General features: G+C 36.5%; 1 protein-coding gene across 6 annotated transcripts in view; it reads left to right on the top strand.

Annotated features, from left to right (window-relative positions):
* Window positions 1–17,473, top strand: part of PAN3 (poly(A) specific ribonuclease subunit PAN3) — a 135,693-nt gene extending 118,220 nt beyond the window's left edge. For 3 of the 6 annotated variants that reach the window (XM_055132246.1, XM_055132241.1, XM_055132235.1), the window contains 5 exons: window positions 295–434; window positions 2,909–3,038; window positions 3,517–3,581; window positions 11,457–11,595; window positions 14,488–17,473. In XM_055132246.1, coding sequence (XP_054988221.1) covers window positions 295–434; window positions 2,909–3,038; window positions 3,517–3,581; window positions 11,457–11,595; window positions 14,488–14,628 — 615 coding nt within the window. In that variant the 3' untranslated portion in view covers window positions 14,629–17,473. The remainder of the gene's footprint in view (window positions 1–294; window positions 435–2,908; window positions 3,039–3,516; window positions 3,582–11,456; window positions 11,596–14,487) is intronic. The other 3 variants (XM_055132260.1, XM_055132254.1, XR_008629289.1) reach the window with 2 other exon arrangements.
* Window positions 17,474–19,159: the final 1,686 nt, after the last annotated feature.

Here is a 19,159-nt window from a genome sequence, read left to right as displayed (position 1 = left end):
TCAGTTCTACATTTATTACACGAATTAGTCATATTTCTTAAAGTGTGGCTCTAGAACCATCAGAACCTAAAACCTTTCCAGACCTACAAAGCAAGATCTTTGTTAAGAGGCTTAGAAGTTAATTTTTAATAAGCTCTCAGGTGATTCTGATGAGTACTAATCCTTGAGAACCTTGTGCTGAGTTGTGCAGCTTCTTTGTGAAAGTGCTTTTTCCATGCAGGCATTTAGTATCAGTATATTAAATGTGTACCTATAAAATAGAAGTTAAAAGTTATATTTATTCTTTCATGTCAGCAAGCAGATCTGATATCATTAGGAAAAGTTGTGTTGGCTTTGGCTTGCAACTCTTTGGCAGGAATTCAGCGAGAAAATTTACAGAAAGCCATGGAACTGGTGACAATCAACTACTCCTCTGACCTGAAGAATCTGATTTTGTAAGTCTTACTTTGTCATTAAGCGTGTATAATGATCATGAGAGAGAAGCTTTTTCAGAAGGACCCATCAACAATGATTGTATTTATGATTTTCTCCTCTTTAAAATCATGCAGAGCACAGATAATAGAAGCAAAGGGACCCTTATGCACATGCTCTGTGCAGTAGGTAGCCACTGTCACTTCGTTCTGGCCATCAGGTATAACAACTAGAGCACTGCAGCTAAAGGACCAAATTTTTTACTTAACACCAATGTACCTCAAGAGAGTGCACTTTTGGCTAATGTTTAAAATATCTTTAATAACTGTATCCATGTTGGTTTATAAAGTCATTCCAAAATATATATTCTTAGCAATAGAAAAATATTTTGAAGTTATTTGACTCCAGGGAATCTTTGAGCATAGATTTTAAATGAATGTGACTTAAAAGAAACCACCGTGTATTACTGTCATCACCAACTATTCCCTACTAAGATAAAAATCTAACTTTGAGAAATTCATGGGTAGGCAGCCATAATTCTCACTGTAAGTCACCCTACGCAGCAGGTATTCAGAAGTCTCTTGAAATTCTTCTCTCAGCATCTAGAAACAGAGCTTACTGACTCTTCCAGTCGTCCCTCTTCGAGTCAGCTATTCCTTACGATCTTTTCATGTAGCTTCAGATGAACCAGTTTTTGTTGGCTTGTTTTTGTTTCTGGACCACTCCTGACAGTGTTTGGGTATCACTCCTGGTGGAGTTTTTGGGACCATATGGGGTGTTACAGATTGAGCCTGGATCAGCCATATCCAAGACAAGCACCTGCCCACTGGACTACTGCTCTGGCCCCAAAGTTGGTCCAGTTTCTTAACTTGATAGCCTGGAGGATTGAGTGAAGGGATGGAGGATGAGGCTGCCAAGCTCTGCTTTGTTACATTGGCATAAGTACCGTGTGTGTAACAATGCTGGGAGCTACTAGATGCCTAGTTTCTCTTAGCAATAAAATGGTTTTTCTTCTAAGTTATTAATTTTCAGTAATTTCAGTCTTAGTTTGTTAAACCCAAGATATCTGAAAATAATCTCAGACGGTAATTTTCAAATTTTCTTTTTGACTAAAGGAATAAACAAGTCTGTCAGGTGTTAGTAGTTATTGAAACTGCATGATATGTACATGGAAATTCACTATACTAGTATACTTTAATAAATGTTTGAGATTTCCTTAATAAGAGGAGAATGAGCAGAAAGTCATAATTGCAGACTAACAACTAAGATTAATGGGAAAATAAAATTGCCTGTCAGGCACTTTTGAAGTGGTTGATGTGAACTAATTTAATTCTCACAATAACCCTATCAATTAATTACTGTTAGTAACTCTATCTTAAAAGTAACATGACTGAGATACAGAGAAGTTAAGTAATTTGCCCAAAAGGCTTGTGATAGTTGAATAGTTGCATATAAATATTTAAGTAATTGTGAATGGGTATATAATTAATTTATTCAAAAAGGATGTCTGTTAAGTCAGTTGCTGAAAATGCTGAATTGGGTGAACCGAAGTCCCCATATTCAGGGCTTTTGCTTTTATTTTGTGCAAATAAAATCCTTAAAAATAATGGTAAAGGTTTTTTATTTATTTATTTATTTATTTATTTATTTTTAAATTAATAATGGTAAGTTCTATGAGGAAAATGAAAGAATAAAAGAGTGAAGAGTAGGAGACTGCTTTAATGACAATGATTAGGACATGACTCACCTCAGAAAAGCACTAATCGGTGGTCTGAATCATCCTGTTCTAGCAGGTAGGACTTTGAAAAGCATATTTTTCTTACTTAATTGCAGTATAAGAAATTGAATTGGTCATTTCTCATGTTTGTTCACAATGCAGTTTTAGAAAGGCCATATACTGTACCAACAGGGACGGTGAAGAACTGAGGAAGCTCAGAAGCTGAGCCTTGTTTGAGTTATCAAAATTCAAGTCTTAGTTTTGGCTTTACAGATTGTTGTTAAGGTCCAGGGGAGATAGCTTATTAAAGGAGCTGTATCAGAAGCGTCGTGTGCATAAGACCCAGAGTTCCGTCCCTGGCACTCATGACCCGACCCTACCTTAGTACCATTGTGGCCCCGGTGGCCCTGAGCGCCAGCTGGGAGGCTCCTACAAACAATATTTTTGAGAAGCAATGGAAAAGTTTCCCCACCTACAACCCCCTACCCCCGTTTTATCCTTCCAAGGATTATGTTTTAGAATGAAAATGATGTTACCCTGGCTCTCGTTTTCATAATAGCAAATAATGTAAACGTTGTTAATAGTTTCACCGTTGGATCTTAGAATTTTCCAGAGAAAAGAAACATAATTATCAACTTTTAAAAGTGAGCTTACATGAGAAGAATGCTTTCAGACTGTGTGCATTTCATATGGTGGTGGCAGTTGTAAGTGTGCTCATTGGTTTGTTGCTTTTTAAAAAATTATATGTTTGATGTTCAAGTGATTCTTTATTTTGGTTAGGTATTTGTTGACGGACCAAAACAGGATGCGGAGTGTAAATGACATCATGCCCATGATTGGTGCTCGATTTTATACTCAGTTGGATGCTGCTCAAATGAGAAATGATGTCATAGAGGAAGACCTTGCAAAGGTATGTAGTAGTGTAGCTAAGAATATAGATACAGTCTGTATCCTGTGTATACATAATTAAAAAATGGTAATTATTATGCTGAGTATAATTCATAATTGAAAATTTGCAGATATTTCATTTTCTCAGCTTCATTGTTGAATGTTTTAATTTTTTCACATCTTCTGGACATTTGTTTCCTTCTGTTTATCCATGGCTTTGCTATAATCACATGACAAAAATCTTGGATTTTTAAAAGAATTTCTTTATATGAGTTGCTCTCATGATTCTTAAAAATGGCCAACTATATAATCATCTTGGTTGTTGTTATTATTAAATAAGATGAACATGTTGTATTTTAAAGTATATCCAAAAGGTGGGAGTAGTAGGATCTATTGCTTAAGGATAATATCAGAGAAGGTTATTAGTTTTTGTAAATTTTTGCTTTATATTTAGTTAGCTGGAACATTAATATTCTCTCTCTCTTTAAAATGTTTTGTAGGAGGTTCAAAATGGAAGACTGTTTAGGCTTCTAGCAAAATTGGGAACAATCAATGAGAGGCCGGAGTAAGGATTTACAGTATTTTACAATATGTTTCAATCAAGGGCATTATTTTGCATAAAAGAAATGAGTTTGCCTTATCTTAACTGGTTTATATGAAAAAAAAAGAGGAAAATTCTCTTGTGATATGACTGTAAGCTTGTTGTTAGCTATTAGATGCTAGTTTTAAACCAGGGCCTAGTATGTTTGTCAATAGGAAACTGTCCCTCGTCCCCCTGCATTTGAATTCTCAGCCTCTCACACCCATTCACACACATTCGTTCCATGTCTCTCACTTTTTTTTTTTTTTTTTTTTTTTTGCTTTTTGGGTCACACTTGGTGATGCTCGGGTTAGGTTACTCCTGGCTTTGCACTCAGGAATTATTCCGGGTGGTGGTCAGGGGACCATATGGGATGCTGGGAATCGAATCCGGGTTGGCTGCGGGCAAGGCAAATGCCCTACCTGCTCTGCTATCGCTTCAGCCCCTCTCTCTCTCACTTTTTCTTACATCCACTCACACATTTGCTTGCTTGCCCTTCTCTCATGCTTTCTCCCACACCCACTCACATATGTTCCCTTGCACCTCTCTCTATTCTCTCTTCTACTCTCTCTCTCTCTCTCTCTCTCTCTCTCTCTCTCTCTCTCTCTCTCTCTCTCTCTCTCTCTCTCTCTCTCTCTCTCTCTCTCTCTCACACACACACACACACACACACACACACACACACGAGTACTGTACTGAAACTCCATGGTTTGCACATGAGAGAATGTTGTGAGTATTAGTACTCTTCTGTCTTTCTGAAGCTTCACCTGTTTGGTTTGCCTTGCTCACAGTAGACACTTAAGAAATAGCTAATTGTTATATGGCTCTTAAGCACTGTAGTGCATGATTTATGGCAGTTGTCATATTAGTGACATAAAAAAGTCACCACTGTCATTTGTCACGGAGTTTTGCCATGTCAGTAAAAGATTATTATGTGTTCAGAAAAAGCAGCAGAGTAGCATTGTGGCGTATTGTAAGTGCAGGCCTTGCATTTAGGATCCCTGGACTTAATTCCTGACATTTAAAAAAAAAAAAAGAAGAAAGCAAAGTTCATATTGCTCTATATGCCTATCAGAAATAAAACTGTATTTCTGTTACTATGATTATAGTATGTTATACTTCTCTCTCTCTCTTCACCTCTCTCTCTCTCTCTCTCTCTCTCTCTCTCTCTCTTTAATTTTTGAGTCACACCCAGCAATGCTTAGGGGTCACTCCTAGCTCTACTCAGGAATTACTCCTGGTGGTGCTTGTGGGGACCGTATGGGGTACCAGGGATCGAACCCAGGTCAGCTGTGTGCAAGGCAAATGCCCTCCCCACTGTGCTGTCACTCCAACCCCATATGTTACATTTCAGAAATGTTATATTAGTAGAAATAAATGATAAATATAATTGTTTAAAAGTACTTTTCAATCACAAAATTTAAAGATGACTTAAAAGTTAAAAGGATTTCACTAGTATTCTCCATAATAACTTTTCTAAATAGAACATGTTTTTTAAAATTTTTTTTAAAAACTTTTATTAGAGAATTACTGTGATGTACAGTTACAAACTTATGAACTTTTGTGTCTGCATTTCACTCATACAGTGATCGTTTACCCATCCCTCCACCATTGACCATTCACCTCCACCAATGATCCCAGTATCCCTCCCACCACCCCCACCCCATCCTCTACCACCCCACCCTGCCTCTGCAGCAGGGCATTCCCTTTTGTTCTCTCTCCTTTTGGGTGTTGTAGTTTGCAGTAGAGGTATTGAGTGGCCATCATGTTCGATCTATAGTCTACTTTCAGTTCGCATCTTCCAACCTGAATGGGTCCTCCCAACATCCTCTACTTGGTGTTCCCTTCTCTATCTGAGCTGCCTTTTCCCCCAGCATGTAAGGCCAGTTTCCAAGCTGTGGGCAGACCTCCTGGTCCTTATCTTTACTACTCTTGGGTATTAGTCTCCCACTCTGTTATTTTATATTTCACAGATTAGTGCAGTCTTTCTATATCTGTCTCTCTTTCTGACTCATTTCACTTAACATGATACTTTCCATATTGCAACAGTGTTTACAATAGCCAAAATCTGGAAAAAACCAGAGTGCCCAAAAACAGGTGACTGATTAAACAAACTTTGGTACATCTACACAATGGAATACTATGCAGCTGTTAGAAAAGATGAAGTCATGAAATTTGCATATAAGTAGATCAACATGATAAAAAAATTTTTAACATGCACTTCGTTATTTAAATTTTTTTTCTTGATATTTAACTTACAGTGGCTTTGACCCTGTAGAAAGTCAGGTTTATCTATCACACTATCTTCCCTTAACTAACACACATTCTGCATGTAACCCATAAAGTTTGAATTAGACTTTATTCAATGTTAACATTATTAGAATAAGGTAAATGTTATTCATAGCTATACCACATAGTAATCAAGACTACATTTTCCTTTTGTTTCCTAGAGTTCAGTAGTTCTCTTTTGCAGAACACTAATTATATTTACTACCTGTTTATTCCAAACTCTGCCAGAATTATGCCTTTCCATATTTTTGACCTTTCCATTTGTTTCAAAACTAATAATAACCTGTCAGTTCCTTTTCATTTTCCTCCCCTTGAAAGTAGTTTGTCCCTGGAGCCTCTGCCCTTCTGTTCCTAGCTGAGCTGGTTGCACTTTAAAATGTCACTGACATGTTAGAGCTGGGTCTGTCCTCTACTGATAGTCCCTGGAAATTCTCCTTGTCCTTCCCTTTGTGTTGGATACCCTGTCTGCTTTTTTCCCGTTGGTTATTTTGATTTTTTGATTTAATCCCCTTGTAGTTTCCAGAGATTGGTGAGTTTTTCTTGTATCTTTGTATATCTGAAAATACAAACTTCATAACCTAGTTTGACTAGGTGTAAAATTCTGGATGGTTTTCAGAAAATGATCTCTATGGGTTAAGTCTTTTGAATAGCTTATTTATGAAACCAACCTACCTTCCTTTCCTCCCCCCAACCCCAACCCTGCATGACCCCCTCCCCTCTCTCTCACACCCATCAGTAGTTAGGGCTTACTCCTGGCTTTGCACTCAGAAATCACCCCTGTCAGGCTCAGGGGACAATATGAGGTGCTGGGAATTGTACCGGGGCCAGCCACATGCAAGGCAAATGCCCTACCAGCTCTACTATCAAACCAGTCCCTGGTTTCTATATGAAAATCATTCCTATAGAATGATTTTTTAAGTAAAAAAGGATTTTCAATGAACAAAATAAAATTTCTTTTGTACATGATGTTTCCAGTTTTTCCTTACCAGAATTACTTATTTCTGGTACATGCTTCCCAATTTACAATTTTATGTTCTTATCCCCCAAACATGCTTTTGTATTATGTACAAAATTATGTAAACCACAGACACTGTTCTATGTATTGCTTTTTTTCTTGCCACACTGTATTTGGGAAATCCTTCTATCTAAATGTTTACCGTATACCATATTCTCAATAGCTTATAAATAGGACCTGACTCAATCCTCAGAACATTAACAGCCCTGTGATATGTATTCTTTTTAACATAAATTGAGGCAGAGAGAGGTTAAGTACCTGTCCAAGGTCACAGAATTAGTAAGTGTATGCATCAGGATTTGAATTTGTGTCAGTTGGTTCTAGAATCTGTGTCTGCTTTCTCAGAGTGTATGGCCATCCTTAGGAGATCCTATAGTTTGCTTCTCCAGTTCTTTGTTGAATGACATTTGAATTCCTGTTCAGTCTTTTGCTAGTATAAACAGTGCTACAGGGACGTATGTGTGTGTGTATGTGTGTGTGTATTATGCATATATATGGATATAGATATATGTAAGCCCAATTATGATTGTTACTATTAACTATGGATGTATATCAGTATAATTTGATATCTTATTTGAATAGTATTCATCAATGTAAAATGCATGGTAGTTTTTTTTAACCTTTCTGATGTCTGTTAACCTGATCACTGAGATATTGAATCTCAAGGCAATTTCATTTTGTATTAATGAGTAGCTTGCATATCCTTTTAATGCTTTTGATTCATTTATTTTATTTTCTATCAGCTCCATATCTATTGCCTAGTTGAGTTACGGCCTTTTTTATGTATAGGAGTTAGATTTACCCTTTGTAATAATTTTAGCTTTTCATTTGACTGTTTATATTTTCATATAAAATTTAGTCAAGCTTCTTTTATACTTTTGGTCTATACTTTGCTAGTATAAACAATACTACAGGGCCATATGTGTGTGTATGTGTGTGTATTATGCATTTATATGGATATAGATACATGTATATATTTTCTATACTTTGGGTCTTTAGTCATGTTAGGAAGGTCTTTTCCATCCCAAGAAATAGTTACTTCATTATTTCCTCTAGAATACTTTTGATGTTAATTTTTATACTGTTTTTTCTCATGTTAGAAATTTTTATATGCTTGAAATTGATAAAGAATATGCAAGGTATGGCTCAACACTTTGGTGCCTCTCCACACTGCCACCCCACTGAAAACTACCCTAGTGGTCTTAAAGCCTTTTATTAGATCATCTGATCAACTTTCCCACTAGTTTAAGGAAGTCCCTTTTTCATACTATTTAAATGATGTTTCTGAAACAAGTGCTGGGGCCGGGGAACATAGCTCAAAGGGCTGGAGTGCATGTCTTGGCATGCTTGAGTTCCCAAGTTCAGGTCTGAACATTGCATGGCCCACAGGCACCATTAGATGTAGCTCTGGTGACCCTGAATATTAGCCTGTTGTGGCACAGCGACTTAAATGCCACTAGGAAGACTCAAAAAAAAATAATAGAAAAAAATTAAAAGTACATAAAGACAGGTATCTCTTACCTTCATTTTATTACGGTATTTTGTTGTTTTCCTAAAACTTAATTTTCTGTATAAATTGTAGAATTGCAGCTTTAGCTTTTAAAAACTAAAATCAGGTAGATATAGAATGCATGTCTCGCATGCATGAGACTGGGTTTGATCTGATCCTGGCACTACCAAAAAAATCAGTGTACCTCAATGTTTTTATTGAGGAAATAAAATAATCATTTATTAATAAAACTTCAAGGACATTTGTGTTTTTTTAGGTTTTACCTTACTAAGATTATTTTATTTGGGGCTGGAGAGATAAGTACTTTGCATGCCGCCGATCAACACAGGTTTAATCCCTGGAAGTTCTTAAGGTCTCTCGAACTTCCTGGGAGTGATCCCTGAGCACAGAGTAAGGAGTAAGCCATGAGCACTTTTGCCACACCCCCAAAACAGAAGTGGGGGGGGAAGATTGCTTACTTAAGCCAGTGAATTGTAATTATATTTACTGATATTAGCTTTAATATTCTTCAATGTTTCTGTTACTTAATTATTATTATTATTCATACTTAATAATGTTTTAGTATACTAAATCTATTTTTAGGTTTTTAATATTACCAAAATAGTAGGAATTCTCTCCCATACTACTACACATCTTGTCATCTTTGCCTGTTTATTCGTGTTTGTGAAGTTTAGTAATCTCATTAAATTTTGTACCCTGATGTTTGGGTACAGAATACTGGAGAAGAATGTCAGTAAATACTCCTGCACTTTTTTTGATTCTTCCTAGTGGCATTCAAGTCCCTGTGCCATAACAGGCTAATATTCAGGGTCACCAGAGCTACATCATAGGTCTTATCTCTAGTTATGATCCCTTTCTATCCAACATTCTAGTTTCTATATTTAAACTTTTCTGAGTGATTGTGTGAACTTATACTTCTAGCACATAGTTATATAATAGTGATGATGGTTTTGTGTGCAGTAGAAGCATAGCTCTTCTGTTTTTCTACTTTTGAGAAGATTCAGGTGTTTTCTTACAAATCCTTCCCTCATCCCAGACTTCAAGGCTCTTACCAGACTTTGCTACAAATTTAGATATCCACAGTGTTTTGTGTTTCAAATAGATTTTGATTCAATCATATGAACTAAGGGATCCCTTTTAGTCTTGGAAATTTAAGGCCTTCATTCCTGTGAAGTTGTCTTCATTGTTTGTTTGACTGATAACTTTTGTTATTTTTCTGGAATTCCCATTGCTCAGATGGTTAGAACTTTTTGATTGGTTCTCTAATATTCTCTTCTGTATTTTGTATCTTTTTATCCTGCTTCCTAGGAAATTATTTGTCTTAAATTTGACATTTTTTCTAATCTTTAAACTTTTGGGAGATCTCTAAGCTTTTTCTAAGAATTCTCTGCTCTCTAAATTTTGATAATATCTAGTTCTTGTTTCTTTGCAACTATTCATTGTAGATTTTTGGTTAGGTTGTTTGTTGTTAGTTATTTAGCAAAAAGGAGTTAAGTTTACTTCTAGGGAGTGGAATGAAAGGTGGGTTATTGATTTGCCTCCTATAACCTTCTTTAGTTCTATTAAATGTAGCCTTTCTCCATGTAACTGCTATGGTGTCAGAAGTTCCTTCTGATGTCAGTTCCTCTTTCTTACTGGAATGACTTGCTTCTTGTGGTCTCCCATTTTCATATCCTCTTTGTATGTTAGAGTTCAGTTTTTTTCAGTCATACCAACTCTCTGCTTTCCAACTTCCAAAGAATTAGGGTATTTGTTTCCTTCTTGCTAATCACTTTGTCCTTTTGTATTTATACCCCCGCCCCTCCTTTTTTTACACTTTTTTGTGTGTGTCTGTTTGGTTGGGATTTTAAAGGGAATAAAGAAAAATGGGCATGTTTAATTCCTATATATTAATGAGAAGTTCTGTAGTGATCTTCACAAAGCATAGCTAGTATTTAAGCTAGGGGTAGACTTCCCACCCTTATTCTTAAATGCCAATCTAATTCTTTTTACGAGACCAAAGGGTGCATAACCTGAGCTTTCCCTTCATACCCTTGCTTCAGATAGTCCCTTTCCTTTCCACATGCGGGGGGGGGGGGGGCGCGTTTGTTTGGTTTTTTATAATGGTCTTCCTCTCCCATTCTTCATCTTTGTCCTTTGCTCCTCCCCCTCCTCTCCCTTACATTTTTTCCTCTTTTCTTTCTCCATTCAGCCACAGTGATTTTTAACTTTCTTACATCTGTGTCTTTTGCAAATATTGGTATCTCTGAGGAGTCATTTTGGGAAAAGAGCACCCATTTTTTTCTTGAGAAAGCTTTCTTTTCCTACCCTGGTGAATTGTTTTTCTTATGACACAACCATATTCCTTTTTCTTGATAACTAGGCAGTTTAACCCTCTTTGATTATTTGATTGTTTGCCTTTTCCATTAGACCAGCATTTCAGGGGCTCATGGCAAGAGATGAGGGGCCTAGGGACAGTGAGGTAGGGCGTACAGGAAGGAGAAAAGGTCTGAGAGGCCCTTGCACTGGATGAGAAGGTCATTGGGAGCTAGAATGATCATTTGAGAAGTTTCAATTTTGTACTTACCTAAAGTATGTACTTACCTAAAGTAGAACACATATCTGACCATCTTTCCCTGCACTGTACCCATGAGTTAGAGAAGGAAAAAGGTAATCTCTTTCAGCTTGTGTCAGGAAAATACAGAAAACATTTTCTTTCTTCCCCATTTTATTTAATGATAGGGTAGAGATTTTAGAAAGGAGGTGATATGAAATAGAAATGTGTAAGGGGTGATTGCCCTTGGGAATTGGAATAATGCACTTATATATTTCCATTACTTTCATATTTAGTGAGCTTTTCATTTAATCATGGAAGTCTGAACATTTTGTAGAAATAGTTTTTAGTTTCCCTCTTATTTTTGGAGAATTAAAAATAAATCCACAAAAGACTTCTGCCTGCTTTTTTGTTGGAGAAATAATTTTTTAAAAAATCACTTGAGTCAGAAGAATAAACATATAGTCATCCATACAGAATGAGTTATTGAGGTGAAATATTCACTTCCCCCAGATTTCAGAAGGACCCTACCTGGTCAGAGACTGGAGACCGTTATCTGTTGAAACTCTTTAGAGATCATCTTTTTCATCAGGTGACTGAAGCGGGTGCTCCCTGGATTGACCTCAGTCATATCATTTCCTGTCTTAACAAGGTAATTTTGTATTCAGCTTTTTATCTTTCAAGTTTTTGCAGTTTTTGGTATAGTTCATGGTTTTAATTTTAAAATTAAAGCATTTTGGGGGATGCAGGGTTGGGGCCACACCCAGCAGTGCTCAGGGTTTACTCCTGGCTCTGTGCTCAAGGATCACTCCTGGTGGTGCTTGGGGACCGTATGGGGTGCCAGGGATTGAACCTATGTTGGCCATGTACAAGGCAAGTGCCCTACCCACTGTCCAATCACTCTAGCCTGTATCTAGATTTTTAATCTCATAATGTGCTCTGCAGTGTGCAGCTTTGAATCTTCTACGAATACTTAAACGGCACGAAACCAAGATGTGTTCTGCTGCTGCTTCTGCAGTACACATTAGTAATGATAAATGATTCTACTTACCAATTTCTATAAGAGGATTTTTTTTAACAACTACATGAATAATTCTGGAATCTTTCATTCTGTCTTTTTATTATAAAATATCACAAAGTGATTGCTTTCTCTTTTATCTTTTGAATTATCTTTTGAATCTCTTTTGTCTTTATACAGTAAACATTTACGTCACTATATCACTATCATCCCATTGCGCATTGATTTGCTCAAGTGGGCACCAGTAATGTCTCCACTGTGAGACTTGTTACTGTTTTTGGCACTAGGCTAATAAGGGTGAGATTTATTTTTAAAAAAAAAACAACCCTTAAAAGGGTACCTTATAAGGACCAGAGCGATAGCACAATGGGTAGGACATTTGCCTTGCACACCACCGACCCGGGTTCGATTCCTCCGCCCCTCAGAGAGCCCAACAAGCTACCAAGAGTATCTCACCCTCACGGCAGAGCCTGGCAAGCCACCCATGGCATATTTGATATGCAAAAGAAAATAAATAATTTACATATTACTTTTAAAAAGTTCTTTTGATAGACATTTACATTTTGTTACACCAAATAAACCAAATGAGTAAGAAAGAAAATGATTTGTGTTTAAATACTTTTTATAAATATCTTCTATTATAAGGGTTACATGTTATTAGTTTATTGCTAGCTGTGGATAAATAAATCTAGAATTATTATGTTCAAACACAGTACTGGTAAATCAGTAGGCTAACCACTTTTAAGTGGTAAGGTAAATAATCTAGTGGCTTGAATACAAATTTATTTGAAAAAGGGGCTTTGGGTCTTAAGTATGAGAAGAGATAAAATTTTACAGAGAAAGTAATGGGCTTGTCTCATTAATTAATTGGAATTTCAAATGGAAATTAGAATGTATCTCCAAGAAATTAATCCTCATCTTTATATGTATCTTTTAAAAAATATCTAAATTGGGGGTCAGCAATCTATCAACTATAAGCTCCATCCATTCTTTTTTATTTTTGTGTAGCCTGTGATTTATGAATAGTTTCAGTATTCTTAAAAGAATGTGGAAACAAAAAACAAAAACAAGCAAAAAATATGTGACAAAAACTGTGTGTGGCTCTGAAATTTCCATTGAAGAAAACATTTGCAGACTACTGATCTAAATTATCCCTTAATTGCAAGAATAGTTCTTGTGGTGAATATGCCTACTCTAGCACATGATTTAGATTCTGATATGCTAATTTTTTAGGGGAAATTGGTATTTTTCTTTTTATGCACTACTTTGCCTTGATTTTGAATTTTCCTAAAATTCTCTAGTTTCTATATCATTCTTTAGTTTCCAATAAAAAAACATTAGGACATGACAAAATTATATGTCATACACTATTTAATCCAGCATGTGTATGATTAGTTCAATATCTATTCATCCTTTTCCCTTATTATTGTCTTGGGAACAGGGAATAGAGAATAATTTTAGCACACTTTAGAAAGTAATACTCATAGTATTAAAAACACTGATTATTAAAAATGTGTGACAATAGTGTACACTCACCAGATTATATTGAAGAAAGTCGTAGAATAAGCCCTGAACACAGCCAGGTATGGTCCCAAAACAAAAACAAGCAAACACATGACAAATTGTTCATGCCTAATACTGCTAGATATGTAACAACCACGAACTGTTACTTACACAAGCAGAAATTACAAAACTAATGTTTGATAACATGTTTAAAAATGTAATTGAAATAGCAAATCTCCCTGTTAATTGCTGTAAAGTCAGTACAGCTTATAAATCATTGTTGTCTGATATCTTTTGACTTGAAGGTATTACCAAGAACTTCCCTCCCACACTCCTTCACATACAAGGATGCATCTTGCCTTTGAACCATATCCTTGGTCCTGTCTGGTAGCCTTTGGAGAGCAATTTGGCCATCACATTAATCTATTAAATTTTTCATACGTTTTGTTTGTGGGACCACACCCTGCAGTGCTTCGAGCTTTCTCCTGGGTCTGCACTCAGGAATTACTCCTGGCCAGCTCTGGGGACCCTATGAGATGCCAAGGATCAAACCCAGGTCGGCTGCATGCAAAGGGAGCACCTTATCTGCTGTACTTTTGTTCCAGCCCCAGATTTCTCATGCTTTTTGATTATTTATGCTTTTAAGTACTTCTAAAGAAGTAAGTCTACAGAAGAAAAAATATCATGTCAGTAAATGTCAGTAAATAGTTAGTTACCTTCCTTTCTATAACCAAAATGGTTGCAAGTTTCTGGGGACATTGGGGAATTGTGGAGTATTAACTGGAAGAAGTATGATGTAAACAAGTATTAAGCAAGAAAGATAGGTAGAACATGAACATAGGGTTGTGTTATGAAAAACATACAAGTTGCAAACATCTGATTGGTGGCATAAAGTACTTGGTTATATCTAGAGGAAATATAAAATTTTTCAAATATATGTCATTATCAAAATGTTCTTATAAAGGAGTAGATTATCTTATGTTTTCAAATGAGGTTCTTATTTTGTGTATCTGTCTCTTTCAGTTGGATGCTGGTGTGCCAGAAAAAATAAGCCTCATATCCAGAGATGAGAAGAGTGTACTTGTGGTGACTTACAGTGACTTAAAGCGCTGCTTTGAAAATACTTTTCAAGAACTGATTGCAGCTGCAAATGGTCAGTTGTAGTATTTGCTTTAAAGAAACAAAAAGAGAAGAAGAAAGAAAGAAGCACGCTAGACATGGCTGAGGAAGTTAACCAATAGCAAATTGCACTACAGCTGAACTGTTCCATCATCTCATTTCACATTTGGGAAACAAACAGGAGATGCGCAAAGCTGCTTGCACTTCAGTCAGGTACACTGTTACTGCAAGGAAGAATGTTTCACTTAGCCCAGTGCCGTGGCTGCCGTGGGGGCCAGATCTGTGAAGAATTTAGATTAAGGAGCAACAGTAGGTGATGATGTTCCAGCTTTCATTTTTTCCACTTGTATATGCACTAATTTTTTAATTTTTTATGACATTTTTTCTGATCTTTGAACTTTTGCCACATTGTATACTTACTAAGGGGAACTCTTTGCAAGAATATTTTTTTGGGGAAACAATGCCAGGCAGCGTTTTTGTCACTGGGGTTTGCAGAATATGCTCTTTTGGAGGTGGGTTGCCCTGAGTAATATAATGGACCAGGTAAATATTTTCACAGAAGTACGGTATCGTGTATAACTCTTAAAGAGTATTGTATGCAAGCTCTGTATGTCACCCACTGTTAGTTCAAATTGAGATTTTGGGTTTTGGTTTGTTTTTCAGACACAGAGAAATATCAGTGAATTGTTGGCTATGACTTCCCCTATTGATTTAAATTCTTCTGGATAGGATTGGATAAACAGAAATGGAAGGAGCACAAAGAGCTGTTTGCTCCAGGTGCAAATGGAACCTTTTTTCTTTTCTTTTTTCCAAAAAAAGGTGTTTCCCTAGTGAGATACATTTACATTTATGCAACTATTTTTTTTATCAGAAAAAAATTTGTTTAAAGGCCTGAAGTGCAGGGTTTATATTGCTTTAGGTTATTTTCAGTTTGCTTTCTGTATAAAGTTCTGTTCTTTAAACCACAGCTTTATTATGGTACTTTACACTGGATACAGACACAGAGACACTGTTCAGAAGATGAAATAAACACAGCAGTGGTCTGGCATCAAGAGCTTTCTGAAGTTTTACAGCCTGAATCTGGAGGGATAACAATCTGCTGTGCCTTTGCAGTCACTGCTTAGCCCAAAGTAATAGTACTTTTGATATTAACTTAAACTCTGTGGGATATTCCTGAATAAGTCAATCTAAAGTGTGGAATTTCCTCCTCTTAACTTTCTTAATATTTGGACGTGCAGTTGTCGCCAAACCTGGGTATTCATGGAATTTCTAATTAATGAAATACCTATACTTTGATACTGAAGACTGCCAAATACATAGGAATTTTTTTTCTTAAAAAAACGAAAACAAAAAACAAACCAGTAATGAAGACTCTATCTCCTTTCCCAGCACTGAATGTTTTACTAGCACTGGGTGCTCACCCTGCAACTATGAAGAAAATGTGGAAACGCAAAAGGTCAGGAAAGACTTCCAAGCACTTGCAACTGATGTTACAGTCTTCAATTTTAATAATTAGACATATTTGTAGTTTTCAGAGAAGTTTTTAATATTTCTCTGTCCACTTTTTATAAGCTTTAAGATGATTTTTTCTGCCTTGAGATTTGCATCAAGAAAAAGCACCTCTCTTCACCTGAAAGCTTTGAAGACCAGAGACAGGACACGCTTTACACATTTTAACAAGCGTGTTTGAGTCCACGTTTCGTAGCATCAGTTGTTAAGTTAAAAAAGAAAATCAATTACTGCATTTGATTTGGATGGATTTTTTTTAAAAAGCATAATGTTCAATATTCCAAGGATAATTAACATTTGCCACCATAATGTTCTTTTTTTATGTGAAAGGAACAAGAACTTGGAGACATTAACATGCAAAGTCTTTTACCATTAGCTCATGTATTTGAGGAAGAGCAGCTGTCTTTTTATATGTTTTTTGACAAATCATATTGTAATTCTTTTGTACAAAAAAGAAATACTTGTATTCTAGAAGAAATATGAAATGCTTAATTTATAAGCGGGCTGGAGATTTTTTCCAATATTGTTTTCTTTGAAAATGAAAGGGGATCATCTATTTTAGTTTTGGGGTCTGGGAACTTTATGAAAATTTAATTTGTGGACCAACGTTTTGTGAAAGCTAAGGAAGGGCAGGGGTAAAATAGGGCTTGAATTTCTCCTTCTGTATAGACCAGCGAACTTCCTCTGCAAGGCAGGTTCAAATCACAAACCCAGAATGTTTGCATCACAAATGCTAGTTTGCTTCAATCCCTAGTAACCTCAGGACTTGGTTTGAATATAAAAGGTAGACAGCTGATACGTTTTTCTTGAGTAAATATTGTCAACAAGAAAACAGTTGGGGTCAGGTAATACATATTTTTTTAAGCTTTGTTTTATATTTATTTTTCATTTAGTTTTTATTGGGAATGGTTTTCGATAGAACTCAGTTCTGCTTAGGTGTTTTTTAGGGGAGCCCTCTTTTCTGTAGTGTAATTCCACTTAAGAGGTTGTCTGAATGTTAGTCTTTTTAATTCATAGGAAGATTTTAATATCCAAGTAGAGTCAAATTAAGGCCGTAAACTTCTTGTATCTTCCTGTTCTGACAGATCAAAGCACAGAAAGGACAACTCTTGAAATCATGTAACACTGGTCATTTCAATTTTTTGTACCTATTCTATTAGTGCATTTACATCATTGTAAATATTTTTGAGGGTACCTTTTGCTTTTTGACCTTGGTTTTGTGATTTGGGTGTCAACAACTTCCCTAAAAAGCACCGGTATGTTAAATTCTAATGTCCTGATCCCAACATGGGTTATTCATCTTTAATCCTGTTTTCAGTCTCTATGTGTACAGCAGTATTTTTAATAAAGAATTACAGAGAGAAACGTGTCCTTTCTTTGTACCAGTTAACAGATGCTGTTTGTCTTATAATAAGGATTTAAAGGCTAAATAGTTACTGTATGCTTTGGAGAAATTTTGAGTCTTTGGATGAAATGGTGGAAATATTTATCAAATATCAATTAAATGCCTGCCTACCTGGAATTTTTTTTTGACACATTAGAAATACAGAGATGAGAACCTGTTATTTACAAAATGTAAAGTTATGCCCCCATGGATGACAATGGTTTAAGTCCTACTTCTGTGCAAGGAGAGAGAGTGGTACATACTGGTCTTTGATTCAGCAGGGTATCCTCCCTTCCTCTCTTCTCATCTAAGAAATATTCAGAATATAAAGGTAAAGATGTAGCTAAAGGTTAACAATTGTTGAATCTAGGCATTCTTGAGTGTTTTATGGTTTTCATTTGAAATGAGGAGTTGAGAAAAAAGAGTAGCACATCATGGAAAGTGATAAGAAATTTGAGACATAAATGAAGTTGCTTCCTCTGAGGAAGGAGGGATTCTTTTCTGAAGGAGCTGATGAGCTGCTCCTCGAAATTTGAAAAAGAAGACAATGGATTTGGAAGGAAATCAGAATGACCATTGAAGGTTCAAGGGAAAGAAGGAAGGGAAGCCTAGAATATTTTAGAATAGAATATTTAACTTAAAATATTTTAGGCTTAAATTTCTTTGAAAACATTTAAAATCATATACACACATATATGAGCAAGATAGCTAGATAGATATAGATGGATGGATGTTTATGTCACACCATTTGGTGCTCAAGACTTACTCCTGGCTCTGCACTCAGGGATCACTCCTGGTGGGACCTAGAGGAACATACAGGGTGCTGGGTAGCAAACTTGTGGTGTCAACTGTGTGCAAAACAAGCGCCCTACCTCTATACTATCCAAGTCCCAGAAAATATTTTAAATATTTTTAAAACTGGAGTGATAGCACAGCAGGTAGGACGTTTACCTTATGTGCGGACGATTCTGCCGTCCCTCTCGGAAAGCCCGGCAAGCTACCGAAAGTATTTCGCCCGCCTGGCAGTGCCTGGCAAGCTACCCGTGGCATATTCATATGCCAAAGACAGTAACAAGTCTCACAATGGAGACGTTACTTGTGCCCGCTAGAGCAAATCAGTGGGATGACGATGTTACAGTGCTAAAACTATCCCAGTTCTCAGATTTGTAACGCAGAGCAGCAGTGGGACACTGCCTTGCGTGTGGATTCAGGCCCGTGGGATCACAAGCAAACCAAGGGGCTGGGTTAAGGTGCTTCCCTGGTATTTGCATGGCTAACCCTGGTTTCATCCCTGGCACTGCCACGACCACATTGCTGAGGATAGTGCTGGGAGAAACTGAGCATCATGGTCATCTTCACCCTCCCCCCAAAAGATGCCCTCGTTATCTGATATGCTCTAGTAAATGATTGGGAATATAATGGCTTTAATATATTTACATTCTTGTGCTCTGAGCAAAATCAGGGAGTTGTTTTTCCTCCAGCTTTAGCGAGTACACAGGAACATAGGTAAAATATCCTTCTGAGAGAAAAGAGGTATTAAATAATTTTAAAATGCAGTCTTAAAAAATATCATCTTAAAAAAAAAGACATCAACCATGGCACTTAAGAATCCATCTGATCAGGGGCTGGAGCGATAGCACAGTGGGTAGGGCATTTGCCTTGCACACGGCTGACCCGGGTTCG

Source organism: Sorex araneus, chromosome 1, assembly GCF_027595985.1.
Source record: "Sorex araneus isolate mSorAra2 chromosome 1, mSorAra2.pri, whole genome shotgun sequence".
NCBI classification, from domain to species: domain Eukaryota; kingdom Metazoa; phylum Chordata; class Mammalia; order Eulipotyphla; family Soricidae; genus Sorex; species Sorex araneus.
This window is presented reverse-complemented; position numbering and strand designations above follow the sequence as displayed.